The sequence below is a fragment of the Theobroma cacao genome, chromosome 3, assembly GCF_000208745.1.
Source record: "Theobroma cacao cultivar B97-61/B2 chromosome 3, Criollo_cocoa_genome_V2, whole genome shotgun sequence".
NCBI classification, from domain to species: domain Eukaryota; kingdom Viridiplantae; phylum Streptophyta; class Magnoliopsida; order Malvales; family Malvaceae; genus Theobroma; species Theobroma cacao.
In genome coordinates this window covers 22,274,277-22,288,747 of record NC_030852.1, presented here as the reverse complement: position 1 = coordinate 22,288,747, position 14,471 = coordinate 22,274,277, and the positions used below count along the sequence as shown (strand labels likewise).

General features: G+C 38.1%; 1 protein-coding gene across 1 annotated transcript; it reads right to left on the bottom strand.

Annotated features, from left to right (window-relative positions):
- LOC108661171 lies at positions 2,543-4,563 on the bottom strand. Its single transcript, XM_018117072.1, has 3 exons — positions 4,182-4,563; positions 3,899-4,094; positions 2,543-3,839 (listed from the first exon to the last, which is right to left on the bottom strand). Exons 1-3 carry the CDS (start codon positions 4,561-4,563, stop codon positions 2,627-2,629), a joined length of 1,791 nt encoding a protein of 596 aa, XP_017972561.1. The 3' UTR covers positions 2,543-2,626.

Genomic DNA, 14,471 nt, shown 5'->3' with positions numbered 1-14,471 from the left:
CCTTCGTGGACTTCTTTCATTATTTTGTTGGCTTCCGCAACATCCACACATCTCAAGAGTACTTGATCTCGACTCCTTTTGTAGAGCACTTCTCCGCTAAGGAAGAAACCCATTGCTAATCTTCTAAGAGTTCGCTTGTCATTGTCCGTGACATTCTCAGGATATGCCTGGTGCTTGATGTATTGCATGATATCATGATACCATGGCTTACCATCAACCTCTTCTTCAACATTCAAGCAGTGTGCGGAGACTTCACGGACTTCTAAATCAAAAGGGCGTACATCAGCCGCCTCTTTTATTTTGAACATCGCTGCGAGGGTGGCCAAAGCATCAGCAATCTGATTCTCTTCTCGAGGCAAATGGTTGAAGCTGATTTCTTTGAATTGTTTGCTTAATTCTGTAACCAGCTTTTTATATGGAACTAGTTTAGGATCTCTAGTTTCCCATTCACCTTTCATTTGACATATCACTAAAGCCGAATCTCCGTAAACATCTATCGCATCAGCCTTCATATCAATTGCTGCTTGTAATCCCAGTACCAACGCCTCATACTCCGCCATATTGTTAGTACAATTGAAATTCAATCTCGCCGTGGCTGGATAGTACTTTCCATTTGGAGAAATCAACACTGCCCCAATTCCGTGCCCCAAAGCATTGGATGCTCCATCAAAATACACCTTCCATGGATTAAGTTCATTGGGACCAACCTCTTCTATATGCAAGACGACCATCAAATCTTCATCTGAAAAATCGAAACTTACAGATTCATAATCTTCATTAGCTCGATCTGCAAGGAAATCGGCGATGGCGCTCCCTTTGATTGATTTTTGGGACACATACACAATGTCATACTCAGACAATAGCACTTGCCATCGAGCTATTCTTCCGGACAGGCAGGGTTTTTCAAAAATATACTTGATGGGATCTAATTTCGCCACCAACCATGTTGTGTGATACAACATATACTGTCGGAGCCTCTGAGCGGTCCATGCTAGTGCACAACACATCTTTTCGAGCGCAGAATATTTGGACTCATACTCCATGAATTTCTTGCTCAAGTAATATACGGCTCGTTCTTTCTTCCCAGTTTCATCATGTTGTCCCAATACACATCCCATAGAATTCTTGTTCACAGTCAAATACAGAATGAGAGGTTTTCCGACCGTCGGTGGCATCAACACCGGTGGATTTGTGAGATATTCTTTGATTTTATCAAAGGCTATTTGACATTCTTCATTCCACTCTCCTGGGTCTCGTTTCCGAAGCAGCTTGAAGATTGGATCACATTTGCAGGTGAGCTGGGATATAAATCGAGCAATGTAATTCAGCCTCCCTAAAAATCCTCTCACTTCTTTTTGCGTTTTGGGAGGTGGTAGCTCTTGAATAGCTCGTATTTTATCCGGGTCCACTTCAATTCCTTTTTCACTGACTATGAACCCCAACAATTTCCCAGAGGTTACACCGAAAGTGCATTTTGCAGGATTCAACTTGAGCTGGAACTTCCGCAATCTCTCGAACAGTTTCTTGAGATTGACAGTATGATCCCTTTCTGTATGAGATTTTGCAATCATGTCATCCACGTATACCTCTATCTCTTTATGCATCATATCGTGGAACAAAGCTACCATTGCCCTTTGGTAAGTGGCGCCTGCATTCTTCAATCCAAATGGCATTACTTTGTAACAAAACGTTCCCCACATGGTCACGAACGTTGTTTTTTCCATATCTTCGGGTGCCATCTTAATCTGATTGTAACCAGAAAAGCCATCCATGAATGAGAACAAAGCATGTTTTGCCGTGTTGTCCACAAGAGTATCAATATGTGGCAAAGGGAAGCTATCCTTCGGACTCGCTCTGTTCAAATCCCTATAATCGACGCACATTCGAACTTTTCCATCCTTCTTAGGAACTGGAACTATATTAGCTACCCATTCAGGGTACTTAGCCACCTCTAAAAATCCAGCATCGAATTGCCTTTTTACTTCCTCTTTAATCTTCAGCAACATCTCTGGCTTCATCCTTCTCAACTTCTGTTTAATAGGCTTGCAATCTGGTTCCAAAGGTAACTTGTGAACAACCATGTCAGTATTAAGACCTGGCATGTCCTGATATGACCAAGCAAACACGTCCACATATTCACGGAGCAATTCTTCCAGCTTCTGCCGTTCATCGGATGACAGCGAGGTGCCAATCTTAACCTCTTTCTTCTCTTCCCCATTTCCGAGGTTAATCATTTCTGTGAGTTCCTGATGAGGTAAAATCTCCTTTTCTTCCTGTTCCAACATTCTCGACAAATCAGGGGGTAAGCTGTAGTCATCCACCTCCTCTTCATTTTTCAATTCATCAATGTTCGGAATTATCTCAAAATCGATATTCAAATCGTTGTCTAGATTGTCTTCGTGTTCATTATTTAAAGACCTGCAAACAGGTAAAGTTGGACGGGTGTATGGGCAGGTATTTATTGGCTAAAAGAATAGATGAAAGGAAATATGCAAAAAGATTGATGAATTATGAAACACATTATGCATTGTCATTTATTCAAATGATGAAGGTAATAGAAAGCCCTACTTAAACAGAAAATTAATCTTAACACCCTTGGGCATAGGCATTTAGATAAAATTGTTCATTACATTTTGGAAGACTTAAAGATGATGGGCAGTTCCGTGGCTGTCCAATTACTTAGCTCCTCTCCTGGCAGTACTGGATACACCATAGGGATCTTCTCATCAGGTTCTTCATCTCTGATCATATGGATTGATAGCTCATCAAATATCCGTAGAACCTGATTGACCTTTGGTGGTGCTTCGAGATGAATGAAACCTGCAGAGCGAAAAGTCTCATATAGGTGTGGGATTGTCCGTTCCCCGAATTCTTCTTCCTTTCCCTCAAGTTGAGCCATCCTTTTAATCTTCTTTTGAGCTGTCAGTTTCCTTCTCTCTTCTTTGGTAGGCTTGTACCCCAAACCAAACCTTTCTTCGTTCTTCATTGGAGTCAGAGGACGGTTAATTCCTTGTAAATTCTTTCCTAACCCCAAACCAGCACGGCATCCTTTACCCACAGTCTGCTTAACTCCCATTTTAGTGGCTACTGACAAACGAGGGGTCGGTATCACTTTTCTTTCCCCCACATAAGTAGCATTAACAAATTCAAAAGATCTGAAAGAGCATTCTGGGACTTCTTCTGTTGCCTCTACATAGGGAGCAGATGATGGTTGAATAGCCAGTATGTCTTCCTCCGCACATACACTTATCAGTTGGCCTTCAGCTATGAATTTAACTTTTTGATGAAGGGAAGATGGTATGGCTCCAGCCATATGAATCCATGGACGCCCTAACAAGCAATTGTAGGACGGGGCAATGTCCATGACTTGAAATTGGACCTCAAAAATGCAAGGGCCAATTTTTATCGGTAGTTCAATGTCCCCTACCACCTCCCTTGTGGTCCCGTCGAAAGCCCTTACAACCATGCGGTTGGTTCTCATATACGACACATCTACTGGCAACTTGGTTAAAGTAGAGCGAGGCATGACATTTAAAGCGGAACCATTATCGACCAAGACCCTAGGTACGGCATGGTCCTTGCATTTGATGGTAATGTGCAGCGCTTTGTTACTTCCTCGACCACCCGATGGTATTTCTTCATCATTAAAGGCAATGAAGTTTCCCACTGTAATGTTCCCCATGATGTGGTCTAACTTTTCCACTGATATATCTTGTGCCACATAAGCTTGGTTCAAGACTTTGAGCAGTGCGTTCCTGTGTGCTTCCGAATTCAACAGTAAAGACAACAACGAGATGCGAGCGGGCATCTTGGTTAATTGTTCTACCACACTGTATTCACTGTGTTTGATAAACTTCAGAAATTCACCCGCTTCTTTCTCGGTAACAGGATTTTTGACCTCATGTTCGGAGCAACTACAGATTCGTCAACTTGGTCCTTGGAAAAGGTATCTGCTTTCTTTAGGCCTCCCTCTCCCTGTGCTGGTTTCCCTTTTCCAACTCTTTCCGCTATCTCAGGGGAATAACATCGCCCACTTCGCGTTATACCCCCCACACCAATTAGATCTTCAAAAGATGCTTGGGGGGCGGATGAAGCTGTGCCCAAAATATTACACTCATAATTTCATGGGACAGCCTTGTCGCTCTTGTAAGGGAATGGGCTGGGGACTTCGATGGTAATACCACTTCTGATCATAGTAGGGGATGTATCATTCATCGGGCTTCTGTTTTCTTCATAGAAGATGGTGAGAGGTTTAGGTTTGTTCGCCCCGAATGAACTTGATGCCACTTCAGCTGGGGTGTCTCCATTTATGGTTCCGACCAAATTCTCTTCGGCTTCTTCATAAAACTCAATTACCGATGAATCCATCAATTCTTGCAACTTACGACGAAAGCTATCACAATTTTGAATGGAATGCCCAATTGTCCCCATATGAAATTTGCAAGAATAAGCGAGATCATGCCCCAATTCCTTTGTGTCGATGAGTTCTGGAGTGATGGCATTTATCTTGGACAACGCCTCAAACACTTTATCCATTGGTGTTTGAATCTCATCAATACCCATTTTCACCCTTCGAATCATCCCTTCATGTATGGCATTCACAGTCGGTCTTCCATGATTAGGTAACGGGTTCCCATCAACACTCGAACTGTCTTTTTTGGCAAAATTTAAAAGTTCTGCCTTAATGAGCGCTTGAACTTTATGTTTTAAAGCAGTACAATTCTCAGTGGAGTGCCCTTGAATTCCAAAATGGTAATCACAATGCGCATTCGGGTCATACCATTTCGGAAAAGGTGGTCGGAGTGGTTTTAAAGGGGTTCGAGCAAGGAGTCGATTTTCTATGAGTTGTGGCAGCAATGTAGTGTAAGGGACTGGAATAGGATCAAACTTTGGTCTTTCTAGGGTAGTTTTAGGTCCTCTTTGACCATGGTCAAGATTATTGGTTGAAGCTACCGGTCTTGGTGGTGGAGTTTGTGGAAGAACATTGGTTTGAAATGTTGGTTGCGGGACAGGTTGGTACACATATGGGTTTTGTGTGATGTTGCCTATGTGCGGATAGAAGGGTTGGTATGGAGGGTACGGTAATATGGGTTAAAGTTGTGGGCTTGTTGGCTGTCGTGAGCGACTGCTTGCACATCCCCTTCTTTCTTCTTGGGCGTATTCCCTTTCTTTGAGCTGGTAACTTCATGCCTTTCAATTTTTTCACTTTTGATAGCTCCTTCTATTATTTCTCCCGATAAGACCAAATCTGTAAAGTTTTTCGTGGCATTGCTGATCAAGCGCTCATAGAATGGAGCTCGGAGTGTATTTATGAACAAAACAGTCATTTCTTTATTAGTGAGAGGTGGCTGAACTTGCGTTGCTGTATCTCTCCACCTTTGGGCATATTTCTTGAAGTTCTCGCTTTGCTTCTTTTTCATAGTCTGCAATGACAACCGATCAGGGGCTAATTCAGCCACATGCTTGTATTGGGCTATGAAGGCTCTTGCTAAGTCTTTCCAAGTCTTAATACGATTTCGATCTAGCTGTACGTACCACCGAGCAGCTGACCCAGTCAGGCTGTCTTGGAAAAATGGATCAGTAACTTATCATCGTGAGACTGTGCAGTCATCTTCCGACAATACATGGTAATATGTGCCATGGGACATTTTGTTCCGTCATATTTTTCAAATTTCGGAACCTTGAACTTGGCAGGGATCAATACATCCGGCACTAAGCACAACTCGGTTGCGTCCATGGTACCAAACCTATCAAGTCCTTCGATAGCACGAAGACGTTCTTCCAACATATCATACTTTTTTTGGTCTTTTTCATTTTCTCCTGTTTGTGACGAGTCCTTTCTTAGTTTTTCTTGCTCTTTTGGATCGTCTAAATCTGGGACGGGTATTGGTTCAGTAGGATTTATCCCAGAATATGGCCCAAATTGCCCATGAGTCAGTTGATGGCCCATCGGGGGTGGTGCATTGTAATAAACGGATGGCATCACTTGAGGGTGGACCCTTTGAGAGGTTTGGGCATGTGGTGGAGTGAACCTTGGGGGATAGGGTGGATCATCCCTTTCGTTTCCACTGCCTTGAGTTGGTGGGTTTTCTAACGGAGCTGGCTCTTCGATCGCTCTTTTTCCTTTACTGAGACTCATCATCAATTCCATCATCTTTGCTAGCTGTTCTCTCGTTTCTTCCTGAGCTCTTTCCATTCTGTCCATTCGCTCTCTTTGTTCTTCTTCCATGATCCTTGCTCGCTGACGCGTATTATGGACACGTTGGTCACTTGGCTTAGGTGGTTGGTCTATTTTTGGAACCTTATTGTAATCATAAACGTGAATTAGATGCATGTATGAATGAAAAAATGAACCCCTTATCTTTATTTACAGGCGAAAATACTTATTGTCATGAAATAATGATTTATGCACATATGAATGATCATGTATTAAAAGTATCTGTCACATAACACCCCTCAACAAAGTAATTCAGTGCATAAGCTATTGTTTCTTGTTGCAATTCAGGAGTCATCTTCTTCATCTACTCCGTCAATGGTTGTCAGGTGACAAATACTTTTCCTATATGCAAAATTATGATGCAAATATGCATGTGACAAAAAGTTTAAGTTAGTACTATGAACAAAAATTCCAAAAGATGAATGAAAGTAATTAATAACCTGATACCTTTATTACTCGCGGAGAAGAATTTAGAACGAGGGGATTATGAAAATTCCTTCATGTGTACCTAGTCAAAAGGTATATTCTTACGGGTGAAGCTCTACCTAAGCAAAGGCAACTCTCGGTATTCTACATGCTGAGTTTGGGTTGAAAATGGAGCTAAAGGTTCCCAAATCGCTCCTCACTGTCGTCCACACGGACTAGTAAGGCACCCCGGTCCTCACCCATTACAGGCTTCAAACGGACTAGGTTCGATTTGAGTGGGAGTCTTCACTAGCCCATGCGGAGGTTATCACCTCACGAGAGCGTAGCTACTTAACTCCCTCCTAATTAAGGATAAAGCCCGGGTGGAAGGCTTATGCATGAATGCAAGATGTGTAGTGTGTGAGAAGGAATATACCGACCTTGGACCAATAATTTCACATTCCCCTTATCCTAAATTTCCCGCAATTATTAAAATAGTGAAGTAATAATAACAAAATAAATAAATGCATTAAACAAAAATATGCAAAATTGATGCTAGGGAAAACAACAAATTATTCAAGGCTAAAGATAACTTATGATTAATTAATGGCTTGACTCTCGAAGTCCCCAGTGGAGTCGCCATCTGTCGTGACGTGCGGGTCCGGGAACCCGTCCGCCAGACGCGGGGCGAAAATTAAAATCGCAAGGTGTGGGAGTCGCCACCAATCTTTTTTATCTAGGTGTGATTGGTCACCTATTAACTCGATTCTTAATCGACGAAGCCCTAAATTAATTTTAGGTCCGTCGAAAGAACGAGAACTGGTCCACGTTTTTTAGAGATGGGTTCGGGAGTGCGATTACGCACGGAGAAGGGTTAGCACCTCCGTGACGCCCGTTCTACGAACGGTACCATTTAATCTTAAGTTATCTTAATATAGCCTTTTCTTAGTTTAATCCCTATTTTATTAATTAAATTTTTATTGAATTGTCAGACTGAGTTTTTCACTTGGTCTTACGTATGCATATGATGCAAGCGTAGAATGATGTCGTGACTTGTTTATTTTAAATGATGGAGTCGGTAATCTTTTATTGGAAAATTATTCGAAGACTATCCCAACGCTTTGGTGAAGTCTCGAAATTCTCCTCACCTAGAGATATCCCCGGAAGAACTCGTCTCTACGAGCTCCTCGGGGAAATCCCATCATCGGGATTCCCGCGCCATATGCAAAATAAGAGTGGCATGCAATGACAGTGTAAAATGATGGTATCTATATGCACGCGTTTATTGATTGTTTAAAAAATTTTGGTTATTTATTTATTATTTATTATTATTTATTTATTATTTTTATATATACTTTATTTTTTGGTTATTTAAATCCATGTTTGTTGTTGGTCAATTTTTACTTGTTTACAAAGCTTATCTAAATAATTAATTAATTAACTTTTAAATGATTAATTTAACTTTGTTTAGTAATATTTATTTGAATTAACAAAATCTTTTTACATATATTATTTTCTAATAATGACTATTTGACTTAATGGGTTTTGAAATTTAGAGTTCAGATTTATCCCGACGCTTCGGTGAAAATCCGTCTCGAATTTCGTACCCGGAAAACATCCGCCCGAAAGAGGCAACTCTTTGCCCCCTTTTTGGCGGTAATACTCAAATATTTTCTTCCAATTATATTATTTATTATTATTATTTATTTATTTTTCTATTTATTATTATCTTTTAATTTTTATATTTTATATATATTTTTTATTATTTTTTTATCTTAATATAATATAATAATATATATATATATTTGCATCATAAATTACTATTATTATTATTTATTTTATTTTTTGATTTTTAATATTAAATATAAGTGCCCATATTATATAAATATTTATTCCCTAAAAAATAAATGCATTTAAATTAAAAATGGGCTAGACCCAAGCAAAACAAAACAACAAGGGTTATACCTTGTTGGGCTGCGATTGGCCCAACTCGACGGCCCGTGGGAGCCCAAATCCAGCACCCGGCCTGTTTCTGGAAGCCCGCAAGGAGAAGTCCAAAACGCACCGTTTTGATGCCTGCGAAGCCGCTCAAAACGACGCCGTTTTGCCTGGTCCTTCCAGCTTCTGCTTGCCTCTCTGAAACGACGCCGTTTTGCCCACGAACCCTAGGTATTTAATCCCCTTTTCTCTCTTTCTCTCTTCAGTTTCACTCCTCACTTTCTCTCTCTAGCAGCGGCGCCCTCTCCCTTCTCTCTAAAAATCTCTTCTCTCTTCCGGCGCCGGCGTCCTCCCCTCTCTTCTCGGATTTCTCTCTCTTAGCCGGCGAATCGCTTCGCCTTCCGTTGGCCGAATCCTTCCCTTCCCGTCGGCCCCTCTCTCTCCTCTCAGATCTCACCCTTTTCTCTTTGTTTTTCTTTGTGTTCTTTTCTCTCTCTTTTCTGTGGCTAATCGCTGTTGTTTGTTTCTTTTTTGTGCAGGGTTTTAAAGAGCCGGGTTGTCCAATTTTTTGGACAACCCGGCGAGGGGGTTCTGGCACCAGGGAGTTGGTGGCCAGAACCCCACATGCGTGGTGGTTGGGGAAGGGATGGCTGTACGCCCAGCCATCCCCCTTTATATATATATATATTATTTTTATATATTTTTTATATTTTTATATTATTTTATATTTTAGTTTATTTTATTATAATTTAAATTTATTTATTTATTTATTATTATTATATATTTTTTTTAGGTGTCTACAGTAGGAAAGACTGGTAAAATTTCTCTTGTTCTTAAAAACTGGGAAAATGAAGTTATTGGAGAAAAATGAGAAGATCATCTTAGGAAAAGTTTGTACCAGGCAAGTTGATGAACATCCTTATGAACTTGTTGGATATGATTGAAATCGTCTATGCTTAGAAGCACTTCTTCATAAAATAATTGGTATCCCAAGATGATCAATTTGGACGTTTAGGTTTCAATATGGTGAGTTTTCACTTTTTGCTACTAAGTTAGGCTCCAATTCTCAATTTGTTCATAGTTGAGATGAGTAGGTAAACAAGGTGTTGAAGAATCTTGTTTAAAAGTTCTCGCAATTGTTGGAATATTTGATGTTGTGTGTGTCACTTCCAAGCTCAACATTCATAGAGAGAAAATGATGGATGTATGACATGCTATTCTTATAAGGTGGAGCACTTTTTCTCATACTATGATTACAGCATGAGGAGAATTTACCTTCACTCTAGAAGATGTGTGTGTTCTCTTGGAACTTCCTTGTATGGGGAAGCATGATTTTCACTCTATCAAGTTTTTTGAAGAAAAGGTATGTATTCGAGACTTTTTCCTTGATCTATTCAAGAGTTTAAGTAAAACTTTAAAGGTTGCACAGTTCTCTAATGGAGTAGGGGTATTTTATAACAAGTTCAATGCTAAAGGAGTTGGGATTGGCCCTTCTGAGTACCTAAACCATGAGCACGAGCTAGTGGCTTTAATAATATTTTGGTTGGCGTGACACATAAGGATGTCCATATGATGGTATCTCTTCAATAATCGTTCCTTTAGCAATAAGGATTGTCCCAGGAATACATTTTCCTCTTGATCTATTGTATTTAAGATCTCTCTATAAGAGGCTAGAGCTAGATTTGTACCAAATCAAAACTGTTGACTCAGTTAGGCGTTATAAAATTTTGACTTATGTGGATGTTTCCTTTGTTTAGATGTACATATAGGAAAGCTTTGATACTTGCGTTCTTGTGTCTAATGCATATCATTTTGTATCTTCTTCCATGAACAACCATTTATCCAAGAACAACTATAAGGCTTAGGCATGGCATGGCATGATCAGATCTCGAGAGGTAACATTCTTGAAGTTATAAATGTGATAAAGGAATTCAATCCCAAGCCTTATCTGCAATCTAAAAATGGATTTAGTGATTTTGGCATTTATTATGATTGTCACCCGTTACAATCTGGAAGAATGAGCTCATGAGGTATTAACTTTTATGTATGGGTTCATAGTTCTCAATTGCCTTCTATGATTAAAATTGCTAGTTCATGAGATAGAGACTTTTTTTCTGTCGAGGTTTATTCTCATTATAAAGTGGCACGTTAATTTAGGTTTGACTAGCTAGTTCCACCTGACTCTTCTTCATCAATTAATTTTTCTTCTTATGTTTCTTTATTTCTCATGGCAAGATTTTAACTCTGTTTAAATAAACTTAAAAGTTATACTATCTCATCTTTTGATAGAGTTGGTATCCACACTTCTGCATGGTTTGCTTATTGGTGAGAGTGTCTTAAAGAATGGAGATCTTTTGTTGTGCTATTAGTTAATCACAAAGCTCATCTTTAAACTCTTCATGTCAATAACATCGATATATCCTTACACTTGAATTTTTTTAAAAAGACGAAAAATGTAAATGAAAAAGAAGATGCTTCTCCTCATGCTTCTACTTATTGAACAAAAGATAAACATGTGTGTTGAAAAGTGAGTTCATCCTTTGTTTCTTCTTCCACTTCTTTTTTTTCTTTAAATTCATTTCCTCATTTTGTTTCTTTTATAGATAAACAATTGTAAGAGTAGAACTTAACTCGGTTAAAGAGGAAGAGACTTCTAAAGTCGAGACTCAAAAAGAATCATGTAACTTTGAACGTAGTGACAAATTAGATGACAAGTCTATTGATGTTGAAGAGGCTGAAGTTGAGGGTAAGGTAGGCTCTTTTGATGATTTTATTGATTTGGATGTTCTATTTCCCTCTCATACTCAAAGTTCCAATCTAAACCAAGTAAAAACATATTACTATGTTACTTCAATTGATGTTGTTTCATTTTTTTTAAAACTAAGATCATTCTTACTCCCCAGGCTACTCAAGATAAAGTTGTTCTTAACAATGAGGTTATTCCTACTATTGAAGTTGTTCCTGATATCGGAGTTGATGTTGGAGTTACTCTGATTGTTGAGGTTGTTCATGATGTTGGAGTTGATATTGATGATGCTAGAGCTACTCTAATTAAACCTCGTGCTTCTTCTTCCCCAGTGCTAGAACACATAGATGCCAATAGTGCTTCTTGTATTCAAGAAACACATACTGAACAAAGTGGTAGGAAAGTCAACTTCCATAGTTTTTATCAGAGTATATGGAATACTTAGAATATATTTTCAATATAAAGGGGAAATTTTGGAATACCTTATTTTTAAAGAACATAGATTTCATTTGTTTAATGATGGAAGTATTGGGTAAAGTTTTAGTGATTTCCCATGCTCCATTAACGAGTACTTTACCATAGAAATTGCAACTGATGTTACAAGATTTAGATGGCGCTTGTAATATTGATTCAAACTTGAGTGCCTCAATAATTGTAGATCGAGAGCCAAAGTTTTTCTTGAGATGGAGTGTGATGCTAAAGTGTAAGAAAAGCTAGATGCCTTTACCAATATTAAAGATAGTAACTCTTCTTAATGGAGTATGTAGTTGGCTACGCTTTTGCTTTTTCTCTGGAAAGCTCGTTTGAGCTAGTACTTTTCTATTGATATATCGTATTTCTTTTTTTTGGCAATAATAATAATAATGTTATACGCATATTGCATACTTATTTACATTTCATATTATTGTATGCGGTCAAAAGGGAGCTCTCAACTTTACATTAAGGAGGTTAACTCTAACCTAACTTGAAGGAAATTAATTAAACTTTTTAAATAAGCGTAAAAGCTACGACCATTTTGTGAGTAATAGGTTGGGACCAAGAAATGAACAATAAAGCTTGCGACCAATAGCATAACATCATTATTTCCAAGTTATGAGCTATAAAGCTAGTGATTGGACTATGAATGATGAATTATAGTCAAAGAATAAGCGATAAAACTTGTGACCAATAGAAAAAAATATCATTGCAGCCAAAATATGAGCGGTAAAGCTTACAATTGAACTAAGAGTGACGAGCTGTGGTCAAAGAATAAGTGATAAAGCTTACGACCAGTAGTATAATGCCATTACAGCCAAAGTATGAGCAATAAAGCTAGCGGCTAAATATAAAATTACTTTTTTTCCAAATGTCAAATTGCAATTCATAAAGTAATGAAGAGTCAAAGTCTTAGAAGTATCATACACGAGCGAGAAAACGGGTTGTTTTGGACCTTATTGTTCTCAATTAGTAACTTTCTTGCTTGCATTTTATTGTGGAATATTTTATGCAAGTTTCTACATTCAAGAAATGAATGATCAACTGTTCGGTGATAATCACAGTACATTGGGTTAGACTTCTCTTCTTTTGTTAGCGGCCATGTAACATAAAGCAAGTTCACATGTCTAATACAAAGTTCGTTCATTGAGAAACACTTTCATTCTATATAGCGGAACTGTCGATCTTTTTTGGTAACACAAAGTTTTTTTAGTAAGCTTTTACCTAATGTAATCACTCCTCTCTAGTGGAGTCACCAAAAATACAAAAGGGTTCTTTGTGAAATGGAGAAGAAATGTTGCAAACAAGTAAAAGGATGTCCCGGAGGCGATAGAGAAGAAGATCAGAGCAATTCTTAAAGTACCAAGTGTTGCGACAGACAGAAGAGAATAGCTAAAAAATTAAAAACAAAAATTAGAGAGAAAAGCTCTAGAAAAGTCCCAAAATGAATTGTGAAGGTTTTATATTTAGTGTTAGAAGTGACGGTTACTCAAAAATAGACTTAATACACGTAATGACTAACATTATTAAAAAAAAATTTAATGTGAGTAACTGTTACTGTAACACATTATGTGGCATATAAAGAGTAACGGTTAAAAACTCATTATGTGACCGTTAAAGTAATTGGGTATAATAAGACTTATTCTCAAGTAAAAGGTAATAGAAAAGAGGTATACATGAAAAGTTATACGAGAACAAGTTAAAAGAAAAAGTTGTATGTGGACAGGTATAAAAGAACAAGGTAAAAGTGAGATAGAGAGACACTTGTATTTCAAGAAAAAGATTAAGAGAAAACCTCTTAACTACTTCCATATTTTAGTTACCAAGCCAAACTCTCTTAAACATCTAAAGATGAAAGTAATCAGTGAACTCTGTCACTTACTTTAGGTTGCTTTCATTGCTATTTGTGTGAAGTAGTGGTTTTACTTGTATTAGTTGTTTCACATACAGAAGTGCTCTACTTATTTTAATTGTTTTGCATGAAGTAGTACTTCAATTATTTTAATTGTTAATTGTTCTGCATGAAGTAGTAGTTGTTTTAATTATTTTATGTGAAGTAACGTTTCACTTATTATGATTATTTTCATTATTTTTTGTGTAATATTATGCTATAAAAATTTTTTTAAAAAAATGTGTTAATCAAAATCAACTATATCTACGTCAACTTGTATCATCACTTGTAAATGTAACTTTTTCTGATATATTCTTTGGTTTATCTTGTTGGTTGATACTTTCTGCCAATATATATTTTAGGATGCTGCAACATATTTGGCTGTTAAATTTCCTCTGTATCATTAACTCTCGCCAAACGTGAGACCTTGAGAAATTATAGTTCATATGGAGAATGCTGAAGAGACTTAAGAGAAGCAACAGCGTCAAAGGGCGCTACAGCTCCTTGGAACCCTTCTCTTCAAATCAAACAGAGAATGCTAGTATGCTACAGAATTAATGGGCTTGGGGAAATTCTGCTGTATTAAATCAAACTTGGATGCTGCACCCATTTCAATTTCTGCGTATGGCGAACTTTGACTATTCAAACAGGCTGAAAACTGCTGGAAATAGATATTAGATTTTAATGCCTTGGGAAGAAGAGACATGTTTATTCTGTATTTTCTTTATGCAAAGGCTGCGCTGCATAAAATGGCCAAGCTTGAACAGATATAACAAAAGCTGGCATGACATTTTATGACG